At 42.4% G+C, this 23,770-nt stretch overlaps 1 protein-coding gene across 6 annotated transcripts in view; it reads right to left on the bottom strand.

Annotated features, from left to right (window-relative positions):
* Positions 1-23,770, bottom strand: part of polg (polymerase (DNA directed), gamma) — a 50,704-nt gene that overhangs the window by 8,180 nt on the left and 18,754 nt on the right. For 5 of the 6 annotated variants that reach the window (XM_041174706.1, XM_041174707.1, XM_041174709.1 and 2 more), the window contains 13 exons: positions 23,369-23,593; positions 22,111-22,228; positions 20,353-20,439; positions 19,676-19,801; positions 16,764-16,924; positions 15,566-15,619; positions 14,998-15,115; positions 12,879-13,014; positions 11,535-11,781; positions 8,622-8,744; positions 7,146-7,314; positions 6,001-6,209; positions 5,218-5,378 (listed from right to left, as the gene is read on the bottom strand). In XM_041174706.1, coding sequence (XP_041030640.1) covers positions 5,218-5,378; positions 6,001-6,209; positions 7,146-7,314; positions 8,622-8,744; positions 11,535-11,781; positions 12,879-13,014; positions 14,998-15,115; positions 15,566-15,619; positions 16,764-16,924; positions 19,676-19,801; positions 20,353-20,439; positions 22,111-22,228; positions 23,369-23,593 — 1,934 coding nt within the window. Of the gene's footprint in view, positions 1-5,217; positions 5,379-6,000; positions 6,210-7,145; positions 7,315-8,621; positions 8,745-10,331; positions 10,405-11,380; positions 11,458-11,534; positions 11,782-12,878; positions 13,015-14,997; positions 15,116-15,565; positions 15,620-16,763; positions 16,925-19,675; positions 19,802-20,352; positions 20,440-22,110; positions 22,229-23,368; positions 23,594-23,770 lie in introns of those variants that run through there. The other variant, XM_041174711.1, reaches the window with a different exon arrangement.

Genomic DNA, 23,770 nt, shown 5'->3' with positions numbered 1-23,770 from the left:
AGCTAAGGAACAAAAAGGCAGCAATTACATTGCTCAGTGTAGTCTATAGACCATCAATTAGTGAGAAGGATGTAGAAGAACAAATCTGCAGGGAAATTACAGACAAGATGCATCCAAGGATATTGAAGGAAGTGACAGCAGAAATTGCAGGGGCACTGGCCATAATTTTTCAGTCTTCCCTAGACTCAGGGGAGGTGCCAGAGGACTGGGGAATTGCAAACATTACACCCTTGTTCAAAAAAGGTTGAAAGGATAAGCCCAGGGAATATAGACCGGTCAGTTTAATTTCAGTGGTGGGCAGGATTCTAGAAACAATTATTTGGGATAGAATTAGTCATTAAATAGAAAAATATGGGTTGATAAGGAAGAGCCAGCATGGATTTTTAAAGGGGAAATCGTGTTTAACTCACTTGCTGGAGTCTTTTTTTGAAGAGGTAAGGTTGATGAGGGTAATGCTGTCGATGTGATGTACATGGACTTTCAAAGGCATTTGATACAGTGTCACACAACAGACTTGTGAAAAAAGTTATTGCTCATGGAAGAAAAGGGTCAGCAGCAATGTGGATAAAAAATTGGCTGAAAAATAGGAAGCAGAATAATGGTCAATGGATATTTTTCGGGCAGGAGAAAGGTTTGCAGTAGAGTTCCCCAGGGGACCCTTGCTTTTCCTGATATATATTAATGATCTAGATCTTGGTGTGCAGGGGACAATTTCAAAGTTTGCGGATGATACAAAGCCTGGGAGTGTTGTAAACTGCAAGGAGGAGAGTGTAGAACTTCAAAAGGACATAGACAAGTTGGTGGAGTGGACAGATAGGTAGCAGATGAAGTTCAATGTGGAGAAGTGTGAGTTGATGAATTTTAGTTGGAAGAGCATGGATAGACAATACAAAATAAGGGGTGAAATTTTGAAGAGGGTACAGGAGCAGAAAGATCTGGGTGTATATGTGCATAGGTCATTGAAGATGACAGGACAGGTGGAGAGAGCAGTTAATAAAGCACAATATCCTAGGCTTTTTAATAGGGGCATAGAGTACAAGAGCAAGGAAGTTATGCTGAATTTACACAAGACACTCATTAGACCTAGTAGGAGTATTGGGTACAGTTTTGGGTGCCACATTATAGGAAGGATGTGAACACATTGGAGTGAGTGCAGAAGAGGTTTACAAGAATGGTTCCAGGCATGAGAAACTTCAGTCACAAAGATAAAATGGAGAGGTTGGGTCTGTTCTCCTTGAAGAGAAGGCAGCTAAGAGGAGATTGGATAGAGAGGTTCAAAATCATGAGGAGGCTGGACAGAGTAGATAGGGAGAAACTATTCCTGCTTGTAAAAGGTTCAAGAATGAGAAGGCACAGATTTAAAGTGGTTTGCAAAAGAAGCAAATGTGACGTGAGAAAAATCTTTTCCATACAACAAATGGCTCGGGTCTGGAATGCGCTGCCTTAAGTGTGGTGGAGGCAGGTTCAATTGAGGCATTCAAGAGGGCATTGGATGATTATTTAAATAGAAACAATGTGCAGGGTTATGAAGAAAAAGGTCAATAGGTCTAGGTCATAATGCTCATTTGGAGAGCTGGTGCAGACACGATGGGCCACGTGGCCTCCTTCTGTGCTGTTAAAATTTTGTGATTCTCAGTTCCTCTTTGAGATGGGAAGAGCTGATCATAGTCAACAATACATTAATGGGCTCGGATTCTTAAGAATGTGCACCCCCAACAATAAGCCCATTATCAAAGGTTTTTAAAGAGTTCATTTTCTACCTCACCTCCACCCCTCAATTCTTGCTGGGATACAACATTGTTACTTCACCAGAATGCTATCCTTGCATCAGCCTAATCAATGAGTGCTGAAAAGCTATTCAACTCAGAGAGGGGCAAGAGAGAAGGGGCATCATTTCTGAGAGTGATCCCGTACACTTTCCAGCAGGAGTCAATGGATAGCAATCAGCAGAAACCCTGGGTAATTTTCTCCTCCCTAGCTCAGATGCCACTGTACCACTCCAGTTTTAGATAGTTTAATATATAATCACATATTAGGGAGAACCATAATCTTGTTTGGGGAGAGTGAAATATGAAATCCACTGCTTGAGGCTTGACAAAAGCTATGCTTGTGGGAGGCAGTCAGAGTGTTAAATGGGCCACTTGCCAACATTTAGAACTTTTATAAGATTCATTTTTGTTTTGCAGATGGTGCCAAAAAACACAGATGTATATTTTGTAAGCTTCAAAAGATAATGACTAAAGTGGTGCCACATTAATCTTTTAAAGCAAAGAGTAAACCTGATAATTAATTAACATCTGGTACTGTGCAGCTCCTGTAAGCCTCCGTCAATTCTTTTGTACATTGTAGACCAGAGGAACTGCAAGCCTCCTGCAGAGGAACCAATTTGTTCGTTTGTCTAGCACGTGGATGAGAGACATATTCAACCTTAATTTAGAGTGGAGTGTTGATGAGTTAGTCAAAGCTCACATCACACTGATCACAGAAGAGAAGAAAATTTAGCAACACAAGAGGTCTATTAGACCCAACAATGTTTGTCTATTTCTTTTCAGATCATCTCTAACTTCTCTCTAGGGATGAATCCAATTGCGTCTCTACCTATTTACACTATTTCAATGGTTTTCCCTGGTCACTTATTCCACAACAGTCAAGCCTTTCACTTCCCTCCTTGTTATCAATTTCCTAATCTGTAACATGTGTCTCCTGGGATTTGAACATTTTGTCTGGATTAAGTTTTGTCAAATGCCTTCACAATCTGGAAAATAATCCAGTTAGATTACCTCAAAATGGTTTCTTTCTGAAAATCACAATAACATTGAACACCTGTACTCTGGAATCTAGAATAGTGTCAGCCCCCATCTACAATGCTTATGGTACAAATCAGGAAAACTATACAATGAGGTTACTAAAGAAGCAACAATCACATAATTGGGCTAATTTACACCAGAAATGTATTGTGCTGTCTAGCAGCTGAAAATTAATTGGGAAGGCGAGAGAGAACCGTAGTCAGATCTGAGAATATCCCTTTTCAAGACAATGTGGCCAAACATCAACTGTAAATCTTTCCAAAAAGCAGGAGAGTTTCCTGGTCAGCCATACTACAGAAGGCAACGGCAAACCACTGCAGCACTTTGCCAAGCGTAATCATGGACCAATCCAATGGAAGTCCATGGTTGCCAACACCCTCTTAGGGCATGGTATCTTAAGGATGGTTAAGATCTAATAGAGAAGATGGAATAATAACAACATAGTTGTTCAGAGCAGGTGTCACCAATATATTAGCTAAGCTGTGATGTTCCATTTATTAACCATGGCTCCTCCTCTGCTCCATTCTTAAAGATCACGGGTTACTGGGGGGCCACGACAGTTAAAATGGAAAATGAAGGTTTAAATAAGTATGGAAAAATAAACCAGCTGGGTGGGAAGCACTTAAGATTGAAAGTCTCTTCCTTCGGCCTAACAGCAACATAACTGTAAACGTAACTCAAAATATTAGCCTAACTTTCTCTTTCTGCTTTACTTTTATTTCTATTTTGATCCAACTTTCCAGCATTCTTTTTCATTGTTTTGGACATTTTACTGCATTCAATTCCTCAGGTAGGAACACTGTAAGACCGGAATCTCCTCCAACTAGGAAATTTATGCAACGTCATTTCAAACCCACCGACATGTTTTGACCTCATGATTGGAACTATAAATTAAAAAAAGATAAGCTGCAGTCAGCAGTACAGGGCTGGGCAGCAAGGGATTAATTCGGACATTTAGTGAAAAAAAAAGACTCATCGAAAGGGTTTCGTCATTGACTAACGCAATCAAGAAGTCTGATTACCCAATATAATGGCACAAAGGACATATCATCAATACAACTGGCATCACACTGCAAGGTGCCTTCCTCATTGACATCATAGGGAGACTGGATAGGCTAGGGTTGTTTTCCTTAGAGCAGAGAAGGCTGAGGGGGGACCTGATAGAGGTATACAAAATTATGAGGGGCATAGATGGGGTAGATAGGAAGAAACTTTTCCCCTTAGCGGAGGTGTCAATAACCAGGGGGCATAGATTTAAGGTAAGGGGCAGGAGATTTAGAGGGATTTGAGGTCAATTTTTTTCACCCACAGGGTGGTTGGAATCTGGAACACACTGCCTGAGGGGCTGGTAGAGGCAGGAGCCCTCACAACATTTAAGAAGTATTTAGATAAGCACTTGAAAACCAATGCATACAGGGCTATGGGGCTAAGTGCTGTAAATTGGATTAGGATAGGTGCTTGATGGCTGGCATGAACACGATGGGCCAAAGGGCCTGTTACTGTGCCGTATAACTCTATGATAATACACTCAAATAATTATGCAACTAAAGTCCGCATCACAGACAATAGCACTGGAAATAAGGTCATTCAAACCTTCATTAACTTTGGAGCCAGGTGCTGTTGCTGTGCCACCTCAAACAGCAGCAGAACTGCTCATACAATGAGAACCGATAAAATTTGACTGGATACATCTTCCATGGAAAACCCCGTGTTGTTTCAACCAGCAGGAGCTGATGACATGTGTCTGGACTGTGTGTGGAATCAACTAAATGGAGATTGGAACAACAGGAAATATGTTTTGACATGTTTGAGTTAAATGATGTAAAGAGGAGCAGATTTGAGTATCTGGGCTGCAGTTGGAAGGTCAGGGCTGGTCACCTTGACTCAGGCCTACAGTCAACACCTGACGGACTAAACGTGTTAGGGATTGTAAGTTTCAGCCAAATCGCAGTGACGTTGGTCTGAGGGTTTTGTGAAGGTTTGGGGTGAAAATTTGGTGTTTTTGCTGCTACCTTGAAACTTGTTTCAGCCATACTTTGGTGATATTGATCTGAGGATTTTTTTTCCGTTAAGATTTCAAGCCAACGTGTTTCTCCTGTGTTTTTTGCAAGTTTAAACTAAGTCATGGGGACTTTGTGCGGAGTTAGCACTTTTGTAAGTTTAAGCCCGAGTCGTGGTGACTTTGTGTCGGGTACTGGGAATGGGGTTGTTTTAAATTTTGAGGTTTTGTATTGTGGGTGATTGAATAAAACGACTGTGAATTATGAAGAAACTTGTCTCGCTGGTCATTCTTTCAAGCCAAACGCTTGTGAATCTGGAGTCACGAACTTGAGTGTAGGGAGGGTCTCTGAGGGAAAAGAGGAACCCCAACAGCACCGTTCACAATTTGTCACACAGCTGATAACTGTACCTTCTGGGATCCCATATCGTCTTTGCAGTCCTGTAACATTAGATGGAGTTTGACAATCCATCGTCACCTCCTTCCTCAGGCATTGATCGACATCCACTGTGCTAAAGAAGGCTACGGACTGTGGGAGATCCTGCATCTCTAGTTTGTAGGCAAACATGCAGCTTGAAATGGAAAAAAAAAATCTGGGGTTCACTGTTGGCACAGATCAGCTTCCAAAATATTTCATACACTATATTTCAAGTCCATCTTTCAGATTAACTGTTCTTCATCAAACAAATCAATAAATTTTCCTGCATATTTTTCCAAATTCTTGTCTCCTGTCCTGAAAATGTTGATTCTTGAAATACAGCTCCATAGGCACTGACTGACACCAAACACCTCACCCAAGTGCCCATTCTTCATATTTAGGTATAGACTGAGTGGTGGGAAGCATTACAAGTTAACAGTAGGGGGCCTAATCCTTGTGTCCTAACATGTGCTTTTAAGCAGGTCATGGCTTAATGGTCAGAAGCAGAAACTCTGACGAATTTCTCAACTGAACATCCTCCACATTACAGTGCTAATTGTAGCACCTCAATTAGTTAATTTAACAGAGAAACAGTAATGAACTTGAGACCTTCTGAGCTGTGATTTTCAGTTCCACACTGGACAGTGCATACATCAAATGAGCATTGGGGGTGACAAAAATAGCAGTTTAATTTTGCATGAGTAATATCTACTTGAAATCGAAGTTAACATCTAGAAAAAGAAAGCTGGATCTGAAAGAAAAAGCAATTCTCTTACCGTGTTAGAAGGTTAGTAATCTGCAGTGCCAGTGCAGCTCGATATCTGTCTTCACTACTCACTAAATAACGGACCTCATCATGAATGCTGATGCAGAATCTACCATCAATACTGAACTTCTCGAATAGCCACCTCATGGACACCAACATCAGGTGCAGGTAATCCACAGCCGAACTCTGCACTACCCAGTTCACACGGCTGGTCATGAACTGTGGAGGGGAAGGAATGGCAGAACATCAAAATCTGCATGCCTGTAGGGTGTCTGATCAAATTGTCGCTCGTGAGTCTTAAAGTAACAACTGGAATTGTTTTCTCTCTCTCTTCTCATCCCACCACCACCCTCTACACAGCGTGGGCCTGCGCTGAACAAACCACGTTTTAATAACACTCAGCATGGAACTTGTTTGTTGACCCTCAGGCCAGCAACCACAGTTCTCTGAAAGATGACAGCAATAACATATATTATGAACAGACATATTACAATGTATAGACTCACAAATGCCAATGTAGATCACAGAATAGACTCACTTTTAAAAAGAGTACTTAAATTCTCAAAGAATCTTGGATAAAAGTGCAGCGGGAGAGAAAAATCTCAGTTTGCACACTTTCCCTTTCATGTATGAAGGAAAATATTTGCAAGATGTCTGGTAATAGCCTGGGAGCATTTAATTATTGATAAGCTCAGGAGAAAGGCTAAGTCCACAATACAAAACAACACCAAGGTTGCAAAGAACAGGAGAGACAATACAGAATAAAAACAGTAAAACTGCAAAGGCTCTGCAGGTCAGGCGGCATCTGTGGAGAGAGAAACAGAGTTATTAGCAAATGAAAGGTCATTGACCTGAAGCATTAACTCAGTTTCCCTCTACAGAGATACTGTCTGATCTCAGTATTTCCAGCATTTTCTGTTTTTATTTCAGAGTTCCAGCATTGGCTGTATTTTGCTTTTGGACAAATTAAGATAGTTCAGGATGTTGCATTTAGATGACTCTTAGCTTAGGCTTTAAAGGTGTCAGATGGATAATACTGCCCTTGTAGAAATGCCATTTGCGCTTAATCCCAAGTTTGTTTCATTTTTAGACATTGATACGTGAAACCTTTTTTGAAATGAAAAGTAGAGATCAGATTAAAAGGGTCAGCAGTACCTCATATCCTACTGCACTTGGTTCCAGAGCTCTGCTGATACAGCAGTCCAACACTGGAGTTTGGGGAGAGTGGGATGTGGCGATACTTTCCAATTTATTGAACATTTCGGACTCTGTGCCCCCACTCCAGACCCTGCGCTTCACAACCATCCACTTAGCACCATTAGACCTGTATAAGCCAAGTGAAAGGAAATACTTTAAAATTGTTAAACAATTCCAAATGAACATAGCACAGCAATCGGTGGAGATAGAGAAACAAGGCCCATACCCGTGCTTTTGGGGGACTCTGGATGGGCTTGATAGAATTGTTGCAGATCCCTGCTCCCCACCCAAAAAGGTTGCGAGCTGTAATTGGATGCAATTCCAATTCCTCACTGCATGACATCTCACACGGCAGATAGGGTTTTCAATTGTAGGAAGATCTTAGCTGAGTCTAATCACATCTTCAACACTTACATGACGCAACAGGAGGTATCGATCAGCAGTGAGCATCCTGGCCGATTCCCCCACTGCTTCGTAGCTCAAAGGCATCGAGCTAATTGTCAGAGATCAGCCAAATAAGCACAGACCAGATATTGGCTTCCAGGCTGTCATCCACAGGTGCTTACCCTAAAGTCATGGTTGTGTGTCGCTTCACTAACTCTTGTGAGGGGTGCCTTGGGGTAACTTCTCACAACTTTCTTTTTTCCTGTCCATGCACAAATAAATGTCTTTATATAGAGCCACTTCGCAGTGACACAGCTGAAACTCAGTGATGGACAGGGGAACGAGCAAATCTCCATTCCAACATTCTGTGACACTGCCTGTTGATAAGGATTCTGTCATACTCAGCCACTTTAGCCTTCAACATTTACAGACCCTGCCGGGAGGCAAAGGCCAACTTCACAATCCTACAATAGCTTCCAATGACATATTCAGTGTTTTGATTTACATTGGCCACATCTAAATAACTTCATTTAATTTCCCCAGGTATAAGCTCTTTTCTTGTTTTTCTGTTTTATAGTCTTAACATTTTTGCTCATGTTAGCTAGAGGAGCATTTCCCTGGATGTATAAATACCGTACAAACTAAATAAGACAAATCTGGGCAAAGCAGTATTTCTATATGTTAATGTTATTCTACACACTGCTAACTTCTTGTCCAAAGCCTGCTCACATTCATGACAGTGGATGTGATTCTCCTAGATAGTGAGCTATTGCTTTCAATCACCATTATGAGCATTGGTTCAGTCTTGTATTTTCATACCAATTTCAATTGCTATAGTTATAGGTTAATGCTGCCTCCTCACAGCATTCCCTTGCTCAAGAGCAAAAAAAGGAGGGAACTAAATCCAAATCTGTGAATCCACAGAGGAAGAAAAGGTGGGCTGCAAATGGGAACCTTGGATGAAGAGGAATGCTGACATAGATAATACTTATATTTAGACATTTTTTTTTAGCTTGATGTAAATTTAGCAATTTCCAAATGCGCACTGACCTTTTCGCTGCCTCTCTCTGGATTTTCCGTGCATCTGAGGTAGAGACTGTTCCGTTGTCTGCCTTTTCCACAGAGATGCTCAGCTCCTTTGCCAGCCACTCTCCATCTTCTGAAAGCACACACCTGTTTCAAAGCAAAGCAGCAGGTGCGATTCACTTCACTTCAGTTTCTGCTCTTTTAATATTAGTGCAATGAAATGAGACCATAAAGAACTCTTAGGGCATTAGGCTTAATGAGCCTACCTCCTCCTCATTCTTAACTGTTTTTGAATTATCAGTTTATAGCAATTATCAGTAGGAAAATTTCAATATACTTTTATTTGTTTTTATAAACTCGTGCCATACCCAACGCTTATCTTTAAATCAACATAATTAAAAAGAAACATTATCTGGCCATTACCACATTACTGTTTGTGATGTGTACAAATTATCTGCTGTGTTTCCTACATTACAACAGTGACTATACTTCAAAAGTACTTAACTGATGTTAAAGTGCTTTGGGATGTCCCGAGGTTGTGAATGGCACTTCATAAATGCAAGTCATGGTCACTGATCGGTTCCTCCCACTTTCCTTTTCACTAGAAATACATCTAATCATTTCCTGAAATCATTTATTTTGTCTGCTGTACTGGCCTTGCCTGATCCTCCTCAGTGTATATCAGGATGTGCATCTGCCGTATGGACAAGCTGCTGACACTCACGATTTAAGGTCTCACTGGGCTATTGAATGAAGTATGGAAGAATATTTGGTGCTTAAGGAAATATAGCTCAGCGAGACCCACTGTCTTCTGGAATTATGGGGAAAAGAGGGGGCACAAATGGACATTCAGCATTTTAGGAACTAGAGATAGTTTTAAATAAGTTGTATGTGTATGTTAGGATTAAGGCATATCGTTAAGTTTACGTTTAATTTGTATTTCTGAATATTTGTGTGTTCAGAAGTGGGGGGAAGCTTGAGTTTTAGTTTCATTTTAAAAGATGTCTGCACTATAATTAGATTTTACAATCCTGAAGGGGGGGTTAAAACAAACACAAGGTAGAAAAACTGTGCCGTTGCCTAGCAACAGGAGGCTCACAGGGCCAGAGAAACAGAAAGCAACTTCAGAAAGGAGACAGTCCCCAAAACCAGTGAGCGGAACAGGAAAGGTCCCAGGAGGATTGTCTAGTCAAAGAACAAGGACAGAAATCTGAATAAGATCCTGTTAAGTGATGTTAAAAGTAAGGAGCAGAGAGGAAGGCTTAAAGGGGAGAAAGCTGCAGGATGCAGACTTAAAGCAAAACAGGCTTGCGAGAAGCCAGAAGATCCAAGGAGAAAGCTGAAGATCTGTAACTCTTTACTATGTGCATGTGAAGCAGTGGTGTTCTGTTGGCACAGCTGAGCATTTGAGAGAGGAGTGCATGGAAGGCAGAGCTTGAACGCGCATGGAAATCCAGGGTAGAACAACAGGAGGAGGGTTCAAAACCTTGGAGGTGGAGAGAAAGCGTCATTTGCGAGAAGATTCCAAAGTGGGCTCTTCGAGAGTGGGGTTTGGAAACCCTCATGTGAAAGACGGAGTTCAGTGAGACCGGTTGGCTCACAGTGTGACAAGCATCTGGGGGGAGTTGTTAAGTGATCCACAAATCTGTTTGGAGTGGCATCTGTCACTTGGTTTCAGAGTGCAGTGTGCCTGACCACAGGTCACTTTTTGGTTTACTTGGACTATGTACTTACTGTGACTATGAGAGGATAAGTTCGCTTTTGTTATCTTTGATAACTTGTGTTATCCTTATGAATCTGCATATATCTGTAAAGGTATAATTGTGAGTGAAGGAATGTTGTAACATAGTTAATCTTTTCTCGTTTAATAAATGTTTTATTCTTTTGTTAAAAGTTCATCAGCTGATTCCTATGACTCTGTTCAGTAGCCACTCTCCACATTTCTAAACAAAAAAGTTAAGATCTATCAAACTGAGTTCTGCCCTGGGATCTGACTTGCCAGTAGTAACATCAGCTGGGATCATAACATATACCTGAAAGGTAATTAATTTAATTCAGTGGGGATTCATCTCTCTCAATTGTTCATGTAGTGAGATTCTTTTCTATCATAGTTCCATCTGATCCATCCCAGGTAGACAGAAAAGTTTCCTCAGATGACAATCAAGGATTTTAATGGAAGAGAAATGGATGTGGCTGCATCACTATAACACAAAATTAGCGCGAATGTATGAGCTGGTTCAGAGAAGAGCTAGACTCAGACGTTTACAGCATAGTAGGTGGCCATTCGGCCCATCATGTCCACGCCAGTCAACAAAGATCTGACTACACTAATCCTATTCTCCAGCACTTGGCCCATTGCCCTGGATGTTATGACAATGCAAGTGAATATCTAAATACTTCTTAAATGTTACAAGAGTTTCTGACTCAACCACCCTTTCAGGCAGTGAGTTCCAGACTCCCACCACCCTCGGTGAAAAAATTTCTCCTCAACTCCCCTGTTAACCTTCTACCTCTTACCTTAAATCTATACCCCCTGGCTATTAACCCCTCAACTAATGGAAAAAGTGCCTTCCTATCCACCCTATCTATGCCCCTCATAATCTTATACACCTCTATCAGGTCCCCTCTCAACCTTCGCTGCTCCAAGGAAAACAACCCCAGCCTATCCAATCTTTTCTCAGACCCTCAGACCATTTATCCTGGTAAATCTCCACTGCATCTTCTCCAGTGCAATCACAGCTAGTGAGAGAAATGGAAAAATTAAGTGATACAATGGTGCTCACCCAGGAGGTGCCTGGTGCTGTCAACGGATGCCTCCGTCTCATGATCTCCAGCATCGTCAAGGGCCAAATAAGCTTCACTGTAATCAGGTTATTTATCATTAACAACGAATTGGACAGAGAGTAAATGATGTAGAGAGAGAGAGCGAGATCTCACCTTCGGATGCCCTTGGTCGCTGCGTACATCTGCCGCGCTTTCTGTTCGGCTTCCTGAGGTGTCAGACGGTGGTTAAACTGCATGAGGAGCCGTTCCGCAAATGGCTGCCCCGCACCATATATCCGTCCGTAATTGAAAATCTTGGCATGCTCCCGGCTGATTCCCACGGTGGCAGCTGTCTTGCTGTGCAGGTCTGTACCATTGCTCTTTTTCCCCTGAAGTGTCATCCAGCCAAACGCAGTGCAGCCTGAGCGGAGAGGGATGCGTGAAAAGTAATTTATAGCCAAAGGTAAAAGAGCTACTAAATGGAATGGTTTGCTAATTGCATCAGACTTCAGAGACAGAGTGAAAAATATTTCATGATCCCACTGAAGAGAAATATCCACAACACCCTGATACTCCAGGGCATATACAGAGACTGTCCATTGACACCATTGTATCAGTCGATGATTTGAAGTCAGGGAGGGGCTTAAGGCAAGACTCAAAGTCTATTTACTCCACAAACTGCAAAGCAAACCAAGACTACTTATGCAGCAAATAGAGTCTGTTTAAACAGTGGAAATCACTGCAGGAGTTCCTCAGGGTAGTGTCCTCGGCCCAACCATCTCCAGCTGCTTCATCAATCACCTTCCTTCCATCATAAGGTCAGAAGTGGGGATGTTCACTGCTGATTGCACAATGTTCAGCACCATTTGCAACCCCTCAGATACTGAAGCAGTCCATGTCCAAATGCAGCAAGACCTGGACAATGTCCAGGCTTGGGCTGACAAGTAGCAAAAAATATTCGTGCCACACAAGTGCCAGGTAATGACCGTCCCCAACAGGAGAGAATCTAACCATCGCCTCTTGATATTTAATGGTATTACCATCGCTGAATCCCCCACTATCAACATCCTGGGGGTTACCATTGATCAGAAACTAAACTGGACCAGCCATATAAATACTGTGGCTACAAAAGCGGCTCAGAGGCTGGGAATCCTGCAGCGAGTAACCCACTTCCTGACTCCCCAAAGCCTGTCCACCACCTACAAGGTACATGTCAGGAGTATGATGGAATACTCTCCATTAGCTTGGATAAGTGCAGCTCCAACAACACTCAAGAAGCTTGACACTGTCCAGGACAAAGCAGCCCCACTTGATTGGCACCCCATCCACAAAAATCAGGTAAAATTCTGCCCCATGTGTTCGTGGAATCTGTGCACGATAAACATTAATTGGCTGTGCTTCCTTAAAATGCAAATTGTGTAAATGAGATCAACATCTGAACCTTACAATGTAGTTCACATTTGGGGCTTGTGTTTCTATGAGTCTGCTATACCTCCACACTCAGTGTGACCAGCTTACCATGTATTCCAGCAAAATGGGCTTCCCCAAGGATGGCAGCAATCCACAGCTCTTGTGAGTCAACATCTGCTCCGACCAGGTGGTACCCAGGCGGTACCTGAACCATTGCTTTTAGTTCACTACCCACACGATCGGTCTGTGAGGGAGGGAAAGGAAAGCAATCTATTTACAATCTTTATGGGGTTAGTCACAAAACAATGGCTCCCATGATCATATTTCACTGAGTAAATTCAATGCCCTGGTTGGGCATGTGTGGATTAGGAAAATTCCATCCTGAACGTGTGCAGTTAGCTGTAGCAGAGCCACAATTGGACACGGGGAGGGACGGGAGGGGAAGAGAAATCAGCTGATGATTCAGCTTCGAGCATAACCCAGCAATCTTTCCACCACTTGCGGATGCTACATGTCACTACACTTGTGATCTCACACACGACACACACTCTGTGGACACTTGGGGTATTTTTGATTTTGTGTTGAAACTTACCTCCACGCCTTTGTTAACTCTACACCTGACCCATCCATAAATTTGACCTCATCCGAAACTGTGCTACAATGACACTAACTCATGCCAACCCATGTTCATTGACCTACACTGGCTCCCAGTCTCATTCAATTTTAAAATTCTCATACTTGTTTTCAAGTCCCTGTATGGCCTTGCCCCTCCCTACCTCCAATCCAGTGAGTGCCCAGAGCTCCTTCATCTCTGGCCTCTTGCCCATCTCCTACCTTAGTTGTTCCACCATTGGCAGCTGTTTCAATTACCTAGGTCCTAAATTCTGGAATTTCTTCCACAAACCTTTCTGGCTCTCTCTCTCTCTCCTCCATGAAGATGTTCCTTAAAATCTCTCTGACTACGCTTTTAGTAAATTTTACCCAGCTTTGTCTGACCTACTTGCCTTTGTATCTCCTAATGTGGTTTGATATCAATTTTTTTGAAGCTGCTTTGGACATTTACCATGTTAAAAGTGCTATATAAATGCAGGCTGTTACTGTGTGGTAACATAGAGCAAACAATTGGAAGCCAACTTTGCACCTCTCCCATTTGTTGTTTTCACAGAAGTGAATGGAAATGAAAATTAGGTGAGATTTAAAACGGGTTGCCGATTGCTATCATCAGTTTTATACGATCGCACATGTCAACATCACCCCAAGTACCTCCAGTGTCCTGGTTCATGCTTGAAGATTTAGTTGCTTGGTGTAGGGAATTGTGTCCCAACAAAAGTTAATGTTTTCAGGGCAAAAAAGTCTTAAAAATTTGATGCTAACATATTAATTGAGGCTCAAACACAATAAAGGGCTTCTAATAATGCCTCGTTGCAAGAGCAGCAGCAAAACACTAACGTCCTAACATTCTTCACAAAAATAGGGACTTAGCCCTACTTTACAGTATCTCGTAATATTCAGCATGCATTATTTTTTCGGTAAGGGGTTCATTAACAAGGGATGTTTGTACTGATTAGAAAGAAAAAAAAACTTGCATTTATATACCGTTCTTCATGACCACTGGAAATCGCAAAGCACTTCACTGCTGATGAAGTATTTCTGAATTGTAGTCATTGCTTTACTGTAGGAAACACACAAGCCAATTCTGCGCATGACAAGCTCCCACAAACAGCAACATGATAACGACCAGATAATCTCGTCTTTTGTGATGTTGGTTGAGGGATAATTATTGGCCAGGGCGTCAGGGATAACTCCCCTGGTCGTCCTCAAAATAGTAGCATGGGACCTTTTACATCCACTGGAGCAAGCATAGCAGATGGTTTAACGTCTCATTCAAAGGACAGCACCTCTGACAGTGCAGCATTTCCTCAGTACTGCACTGTAGTGTCAACCGTGATTTTTATGCTCAAGTCCTGGAGTGGGGCTTGAACCTGGAACCTGGGCTCCGAGGTGGCAGCGCTACCAACTGAGCACAGTTGATACATTCACGTTTAAGCATTTGCCCTCAGCATTAAGCAAACCCAGGTCAGGTACAGCGCAGTTTCAATACAGAGTAAAGTTTCCTCTACACTGTCTCATTAAACCATTGCCTGTGGATGAGAACAATGAGGAACAGTTGGTTAACAACTGTGTTTAGAGGTCTATGTTCCTAATATTCTCTATTACCGTCACATACCCGTGCATTGCTGGCAGTTAGCCAGGTTGGCTCGACTGCCCGCCGGGTCACTGTGCCAGCTGTAATGACTTGTGGTAAAATGGCTCCATAATCATTCGCTTCATCATAGGAAGGATGCCTGCAATTGATGAAAGTGAAACATTTAAAAGGACATGGTTAACATTCTAATAACGTTCACTGGCCGTAATGTGTTCCTAAAGGATTAAGTTCACAGAGCACTACTCATGTTCAAGAGGGTCCAGCTCTCAGTATGTCCTAGTTCAGGTAAGCTTTCTAGTCAATTTTCTTTCCCTCACTGAGGGGCAGCCTCAGCTCAGTGCCATTGCCCAACAACTCCAAGTTACTAGTGTGAAAACCTTGGGTGGAGATGAATCTGGGTTCAAGAGTGATGCCCTCCCTGGTAAATAGACGGTTAACACTGAATCTCTAGGTTCACAAATGAGGAACAGGCACTTGGGTGGTATCCACTTGGGTAATCAGATCCCAGCAAGATGCAATGTCATCGGAGAGTGGGGATCAGGAAATTCAACAAGGTAAAAAGCCCAAAGACTGATGATAATATACACACCTTGTGACTGCTGGAGGTAGCTCGCTTTTGTTCAGCATCAAAACCATTTGAGAACTGTAGAAGGTAACAAGTTGGCATTATTTCATTACATAGTTTAAATGCCTCCTCCTGCTAACATGCTTATTGGGGCTGATAACAGCGAGGTTAATATCGCCTGTAATCTAGGCCCCAGAAGCTCAACATATGGTATAATTAGTGTTGCACTAAGAACACTGAGGTTGTGTGGTAAGCAGGTTCATACAGTTCCTGAAAGTATGTCATACTCTGCGTGATGGTGGACATTCACTTTGCCCTTCATATTTTGTCAAGTAGCATTTCACAGAAATGAGATATTTCCTGTGCAGCATGCATTATCATGCATTTGCAGTAAAGCTGCTGCATGGTTACTTTGCCAGCAGGGGGTGTGCTTGTTGACAATGGAGGAACTTTTCCTTCTGATGGTCTCAGGTGAGGCAGACAAGTTACTCCCTAGTGCTTAGTTCTTTGCATACGTGCATTCAATAACAACTGATATTCACATAGCACCACTGCCATAATAAAATCTTCCAAGGTGCTTTACAGGAACATTACAAGACAAAATATGACACTAAGCCATATATGGAGATATTAGGTCAAATGACCAAAGCTTTGTCAAAGTTAAGAATTGTCTTGAAAGAGGAACACGAGGTAGGGAGGCAGACAGGTGCAGGGAGGTAATTCCAGAGCTTAAGGCAGCTGAAGGCATGACCAACAACGGTGCCGTGATTAAAACTAGGGATACTCAAGAGGCCAGAATTAAAGGAATGCCAATATCTCGAACATCTCTCTCAGCTCAAAATTATCCCTAATTCAGGACTAACTATTCAAATTGGCTGCCGAAAATAAACTAATTTGAAAGAATTTGATGGGTCAGAATATAGACGTCTTTACCATGCATCCAACCTGTGCTGCACCTGACCAGACCTGCTTGATGCTGACAGAGAATGAAGTGTTCTGTTCCCAGCCACTGACAAAACTCATTATACTGAGCATGTACAATTCAAACCAGAGACCATTTCCAGGAAATTGGATGTAGCCAGAGTTATCCACAATTAAACTCACACCAGTATAACCTTCAATGCTTCCAGACAGCCTGCACTGCCTACACAGCCCTGTGTAGGGTGAGACTGCAGACAATGCATAAATGTGGGTTAAGATGAGAGAGGGGATCATCTATCACCTGATCCTTTTCTGGGCATTCCTCCAGAATGAGATCATCTTGTTGATTTCCAACGCTCTGGTTGCACTTGCTGCACTGGTGCTTGCCTGCAATGTGCCATCTTCCATCTTAGAGAGGAAATCCTTCGCAAAGGGGCTCCCGACATTGTTCTGATTCCCATCCTGAAGTAGATCAAGGAAGAAAACACATTAAATTTTAGACAAAAACAGAATTACCTGGAAAAACTCAGCAGGTCTGGCAGCATCGGCGGAGAAGAAAAGAGTTGACGTTTCGAGTCCTCATGACCCTTCGACAGAACTTGAGTTCGAGTCCAAGAAAGAGTTGAAATATAAGCTGGTTTAAGGTGTGTGTGTGGGGGGCAGAGAGATAGAGAGAGAGAGAGATGGGGTGGGGGGGGTGTGTGGTTGTAGGGACAAACAAGCAGTGATAGAAGCAGATCATCAAAAGATGTCAACGACAATAGTACAATAGAACACATAGGTGTTAAAGTTAAAGTTGGTGATATTATCTAAACGAATGTGCTAATTAAGAATGGATGGTAGGGCACTCAATGTATAGCTCTAGTGGGTTTTTTTTATATATAATGGAAATAGGTGGGAAAAGGAAAATCTTTATAATTTATTGGGAAAAAAAGGAAGGGGGAAACAGAAAGGGGGTGGGGATGGGGGAGGGAGCTCACGACCTACCATTACATCACCTATTTCTATCCTAATACTGAGGAAATGTTAAGTAAGGAAAAGTCCACAGTCACAGGTTGGACTCCCAGAGATCATGGGAAACCATCTTGCCAGAAAAGGCAGACAACATTTTTAGCATCCCACCCAGTCCCACCGCCCCCCCCACAGCAACGGGAGTACTATAGTGTAGCGGTTCTGTTACTGGACTAGCAATTCGGAGGCCTGGATAATGATCTGGAGATAGGAGTTCAAATTCCACCAGGACAGCAGGGAATCCAAATCCAATTATATAAACTGAATGTAATGGCACAGCCCAAGCTAAATGCTGAGCTGCTCCAATTCCAAAGGGAAACTTGAAACAACTGCCGCAACCGTTTTGCAAGTTGCGTGCCTTGAATTCAGTGTTATAAGACCACCAAGTCTTGCTGGTTTTTTTTACAAAACTAAATTAAACATTTATTATTGGAAAAAATTATTTTAAGCACACACATAGGTCTACAAATTACTACTATCATAACTCCTAGCTCCCCTAATTAATCTGACATCCAGCTGCACCTCCATTAAGACAACCATAAAAAGAAAAGAGATTTTAACAATCCCAGGCAAAGTAACACAGTACCCTAAACAGTCAAATTCAAAGTAAGTTTTTCTCAGCTTCAGTTCCTTGTGGACAGCAGCTTGAGGCTTTTCACACTTGTGTTAGATCTGAAAATGCCTGACTTTACCCACAGACTTCTCTCCTTTATACATATTTTCCCCTTTGAATGAAAATGCCCATTGTTTCATTATGTCTTTGGACTTCACCTCTCTAATAATAAAAATCTACTGTAGTACTAATTTTACCAGTAATCTTTGGGAAAAATAAACACAGTACCTCAACTTCACCTGGCTAGGTGAAACATTTCAGAATTCAAGCTAGTCTGGTTTATTTAAAAATGCAAACGTTCCCTTTGCACCTCACATTCTAAAACTTCACCCATGTCTACCTATGTAGCATTTCCAACCCAGCTTTTTTCTTACATCAAAGCCTTCAGACCCGTTGTCTTTAATTCATTACACACACACACACACACACACACACACACACACCACTATTACCCTACTTCACAATAAATTCTAATAACATTTTGAAAATTATTATATCTTCCTGACATGAATAAGAAGCTAGTTTCAGTAACAGTCACCTTAAAACTACCAGATTGTCACGAAAACTCAGCTGGTTCATTCATGTCCTTTAGGGAAAAAAAAACTGCTGTTCTCACCAGCTCTGGCCTATATATGATTCCAGACTTACAGCAATGTTGTTGATTCTTAACTGTCCTCTGAAATGACCTTGCAAACCATTCAATTATATTCTAGCAGGTGGCATACTGCCACCTTTTCAAGAGCAATAAAGGACAATAAATATTGGCCTTGCCTCAATCTCCCTCAAATGACACTGCATATGAAATTACTTAAATTATGCCCTGACTGTTGTTGTCTCAACAGTGTGCAGCCAATTTGCATACATCTAGGTCCCACAAATTGGACCCTCCACCACTCTTGTGCAACCTTCCCAACAAGTGAACTGCTGAGGACTAACCTCACCAATCTCCTCATCTTGATCACTCCATCCACCACTGCCACTTTGGACTTTGCCATTGGATCAATAATCACAGCCCCTCTACAGATTTCTTTGTGTTTTAATAACTTCATGGCTCAAAGAGGTGGCTTTTAAGGAGGGGAAGCAGATGGAGAGAATGACAGGGTTTTGGGAGGGAATTCCAGAGCGGAAGGCTTAGGTGGTTGAAGCCGCAGCCGCCAATGATGGGAACACAGAGGGACGGTGCACAGGAGGTCAGAATCAGAGGAGCAGAGAATTCAGAGGAGGAGTAGTAACAATGCTTTTGGTAATCTCTCTTATTCTGGCCCAACCCCCATTGTTTGGTTAAGCCTCTGTGAAGGACCTTGTGCATTTTCCTACATTAATGGCACAACGCAAATGCAAAATACTGTTGTTGTTGTCCTTCATAGTTGCATTGTCTGTAGATACTCGCGGGCAGACAGTGAATGGGCATTTGCACGAGGTATTAAAGGATGCCTGTATGAGTGGAATCATAAACCAGTGACTCAAGAGGCAAGGGGAGAAAAGTGGGAGAAAGCAAAGTTGGCACCATCAGATCAACCCATAGCCAAGTAGTTTTAAAAGGCTAAAAGCACAGAAAACAATCAGACCATGAAGGAAAAATAACAAACCTTGTGTGGAAGTTTGAAAAACCAGCAGCCAGGCACGTTGACCTCATTATATGGGCCGTTTCCATGATGATACAAGTGGCAGCTGTCCTCAAGAAATGCTTGTGGCTGTGCCTCCCGATTCTGATCCTTAAACAAAAAACAAGTAATGACATTCCGCATCACTGGAAATTATATCAACCGATCTAGTTGAATAAATCAATATCCATGGCAATTTACAATGCAGGACAATACTTCAAGTGCCATATGACCTTTTAGGCAAAGGGAATTTTTTTTTGTAGGGGCTAAAGACAAGGGGTGTTACGAATCTGTTGGGGATATCATGGTATTTTAATATGATCAGTTACAATTTTTAAAACCAGTTAGAAATCAAGATGAGGCAGTCATGATAGGCGAACAAATGGATGAGCACCAACTATACCAGATGGATGGAGACCAATGGTGAGGTCTGCATGATCTCGCCACTCTCACTGCAAGTGGACTACAAGTCCATGCACAGCATGAGGCAAATATTACATCCACCTGAGAGGGTAGGTGGGGCCTCTCGTCTCATCACCAGGTGAGATAAATACCAGATTGCTGACTAGATCACCCATTCTAAGCAGCTCTCAGAACGAGAAGAGAAATTGAAGAAAATACTGCACCGTATTTAAAAAGAAGAAATGGACTCAGGGCTTCACCTGGGCAGAATTCTTCTTTCTGCTCCCATTACCAAACCCTTGGAAATCAGCTTCATGTTCGTTCTCCAAGTGGCTCAGCTCCTCCACCTGGTGGCAATGAATAAATTTGTCACAAATAATCCCAGGAATTTTGCTGCTTACATCCTATCATAAGGCCAATTTGCTATTTGTCCTTTTCCCTTCTCCCAGGAAAGCGCACTCTGTCACGAGTACAGTCCTACCAGCACTGTTCTCACATTTGGTACCTTGTTCCAAATTGCCATTCTTAGAGTTTGAGCCTAGCTGGTGAATGTCGGTAAGCTTTTTGACCATGGGCAGCATCATAGTTGGGACAGGTTCAAACAGCACCCCTGATTAACGGTGGATCCTGGTCTGGCAATGCCTCGATTTTAAGAATTCTTATTCTTGTTTTCAATTTCCTCTATGGTCATTCCCCTCCCTATCTCTGTTATCTCCTCCAGCCCAACACTCCACAATCCCCACACTCCTCTAATTCTGGCCTCTGGCGCATCCCTGATTTTAATTATTCCAACGTTGGTGGTTATACCTTCAGCTGCCGAGGCCCTAAACTCTGGAATTTTCTCCCAAAACCTCTCCAGCTCTCCCTCTTCCTTTAAGTGGCTCCTTAAAAGCCAGCCCTTGGACTAAGCTTTTTCTGACCTACTTTAATAGCTCCTTATGTGGTTCTGTGATTCTTAATGCTCCTTTGAAGAGCCTTGGTTTGTTTAAAAGTGCTGTATAAATGTAAGTTGTTGCTGATTCGGTATTTACCCAAACTCTACACATGGGTCGGGATTTTCTGGCCTCCTCATGGTGGAATCCGCCAAAGGAGTTTCAGCGGTCCAGCCAAACATTCGTTGCTTTCAGTGGGGCTGGGCGTTCCCTGTGAGAGACAGAGATGGAAAATACCGCCCATGCAATTTCCAACAGGATCACTAGGCAACCATCAGGAGTGGAAACCAAAGTTGATTTGTTCTACAGCTGTTCTGGCAAGAGGTCATCGAGCCAAAACGTTACCCGTTTCTCACTCCACAGATCCTGTCTGACTTACTGAGTCTCTGGTTTTGTTTCAGATTTCCAGCATTTACAGTAATCGGCTTTTGTATTTCTGATTTGTTCTAGCTTCAGCCCAGGGGCACTGAAAATAATGAAATACTCACTGCTGCCCTAACCAAGTTTATAGCAGGGAATGGCAATCGAACCTAGGCTTTTCAAAACTTGAAATTTCAGTTTCAGTTTTGCGTGTAAAATATGGAACAGGTTGTGCTGATGTTTCCGAATTGACCTTAAGCTTTTGATGAAAGCAAAATACTGCAGATGCTGTAAATCCAAAACAAAAACAGAAAATGCTGGAAAACTTAACAGACCTGGCAGCATCTGTGGAGAGAGAAACAGAGTTCATGTTTCAAGTCCATATGACTTCTTCAGAGCTTTTGATCTGGTTTATTGACTTTCACAGCAGACAATATAGGAACAGGAGTATATCATTCAACCTCGTTCAATTAGGTCATGCCTGATCTATATCTCAACTTCATTTATTTATTTGAGCTCTATATCCCTTGAGACTCTTACCTTAGAATGGCACTAAGGGGGTTGGGGGGGGGTCTCTTGATCTGGGGAACCAGGTATCACAACAGTATGGGATAGGCCAGGTGGTCATTTCCTATTTGACATTTTTGTATGTTCATATTGTATCCCACAGGAAAACTGAATTATAGAATGCAACCAACTTCAATTGATATTTTTTCTCACTCTCACCATTTCCCACATACTATTATCTGGCAGCGTGAACTCGTCGCTGACTGACATCTCCTGTTGCTCTGTTTGGCCTCGCTCTTTCTTTTTGCAATGTTCCCTGTGCACCGTCTCAATGGTTCTGCCAAAGAAAGAGCAAAAACTGAGATAGAAAAGAAAGCCTCCTCCCCCACCACTGCTGGTCATCTGAAAGAAAACAGAAAATACTGGAAACACACAGCATGTCCGTGAGCAGTTGCAAGAGCATACTCAAGGCCAATGTTCTGGCTGGGAGGCTTTGTCAGAGGACAGCCCAAAATAGTGCAGGGGAGTGCTACTACAGGAGGTAAAAGTTACATATGAAGATGCTAACTGCAACAACTACCTACAATTATATAGCATCCTTAACGTCGTAAAACATCCCAAGGTGCATCACAGGACTGTTAACAAACAAAACTCAACACCAAGCTACATAAGGAGATATTAGGACAGATGATCCTAAGTTTGGCTAAAGAGGCTGCTTTTAAGGAGCTTCTTAAAGGAGAGGACGTTAAGAGAATTTTAGGGAAAGAATTCCAGAGTTTGGGCCTAGGCAGCTGAAGGCACGGCCACCAACGATGAAGCAAATAAAATAGGGGGGGGCTGGTGGTGCAGAGGAGGTTAGAAAGAGAGAGAGGGGAGAGGCCAGTAAGAAATTTAAAAACAAAGATGAGAATTTTAAAATCTTGGCATTAGTCAACCGGGAACCGATGTAGATCAGCACATACAGGGACGGTAAATGAACAGGTCTTGGTGCAAGTTATGGTTACAGGCAGCAGAAGTTTGGAAAAGCTTACGTATATGGAGTGTGGAAGATGGGAGGCTGGTCAGGAGTCTGTTGGAATACTCAAAGTCAGAGATTTAAAAAAACTACCATGACTGTTTTAAAAGGCAGTTAAAGGATTTTTAAGGCCTGCAAGAAGGACCAACTGTTTGATGTCCTCAGAGTTCCCTCCTTATGCGAATCACTATGAACCTAGGCTGGAGTTACTACATACTCCTCAGGAGTAAGAGCCCTGGCTGACTCTAGGCCATTTAGATCAGCTAGTTCAGCAGAAGCTGGAGATTGGAAATGGGTAGTTTTGCTCTGTTTGGTCCAATGTCACATTGGTTGGTGCTACAAACTCATCAAGAAAATCCTCTTAAGTGCAACCAAGGAATAACAGTCACTTGACTGTCTATCATACTCCAGTCAGAGGAAACTGCTGACCACCTTATGTGGATATTAAAAGCTTTTACTTACTTGTATGGACAGGAAGGTGTATCTGTGTCACTGGGGTTAGTTGGTAGGTTGTCCTTTCTTCCTGGGACCAGATAACCCCACCCATGGCTCTCTGAATAGTGCAGTGGGAATCCATCCCAGGTCAAGCGCATCAGCTTCGGAGCGACCCTCATCTGGAGGCTAATGAGGCAGGGTCCTGGCAACCATTGTGCATCATTCCACTTCAGACATAGTTTCCGATACCATCTGCAACAGCACGGCAAGGAAATGGATTCAATACCATCTAATGTCTGAGTTTAACAGCTTTACCTTAGCTAACTAGGCCCCTCAACCTAAAAGTGACCAAATTCAGCTTTCAACATAATTTTAAAAGGTCCTTCATGCCGAGTTACAATGTTATTGATAATGCTAACTGTCTATTGC

Source organism: Carcharodon carcharias, chromosome 26 (genome assembly GCF_017639515.1).
Source record: "Carcharodon carcharias isolate sCarCar2 chromosome 26, sCarCar2.pri, whole genome shotgun sequence".
NCBI classification, from domain to species: Eukaryota; Metazoa; Chordata; class Chondrichthyes; order Lamniformes; family Lamnidae; genus Carcharodon; species Carcharodon carcharias.
The sequence above is the reverse complement of the archived record's forward strand: the minus strand, read 5'-3'. Positions and strand labels throughout refer to the sequence as shown.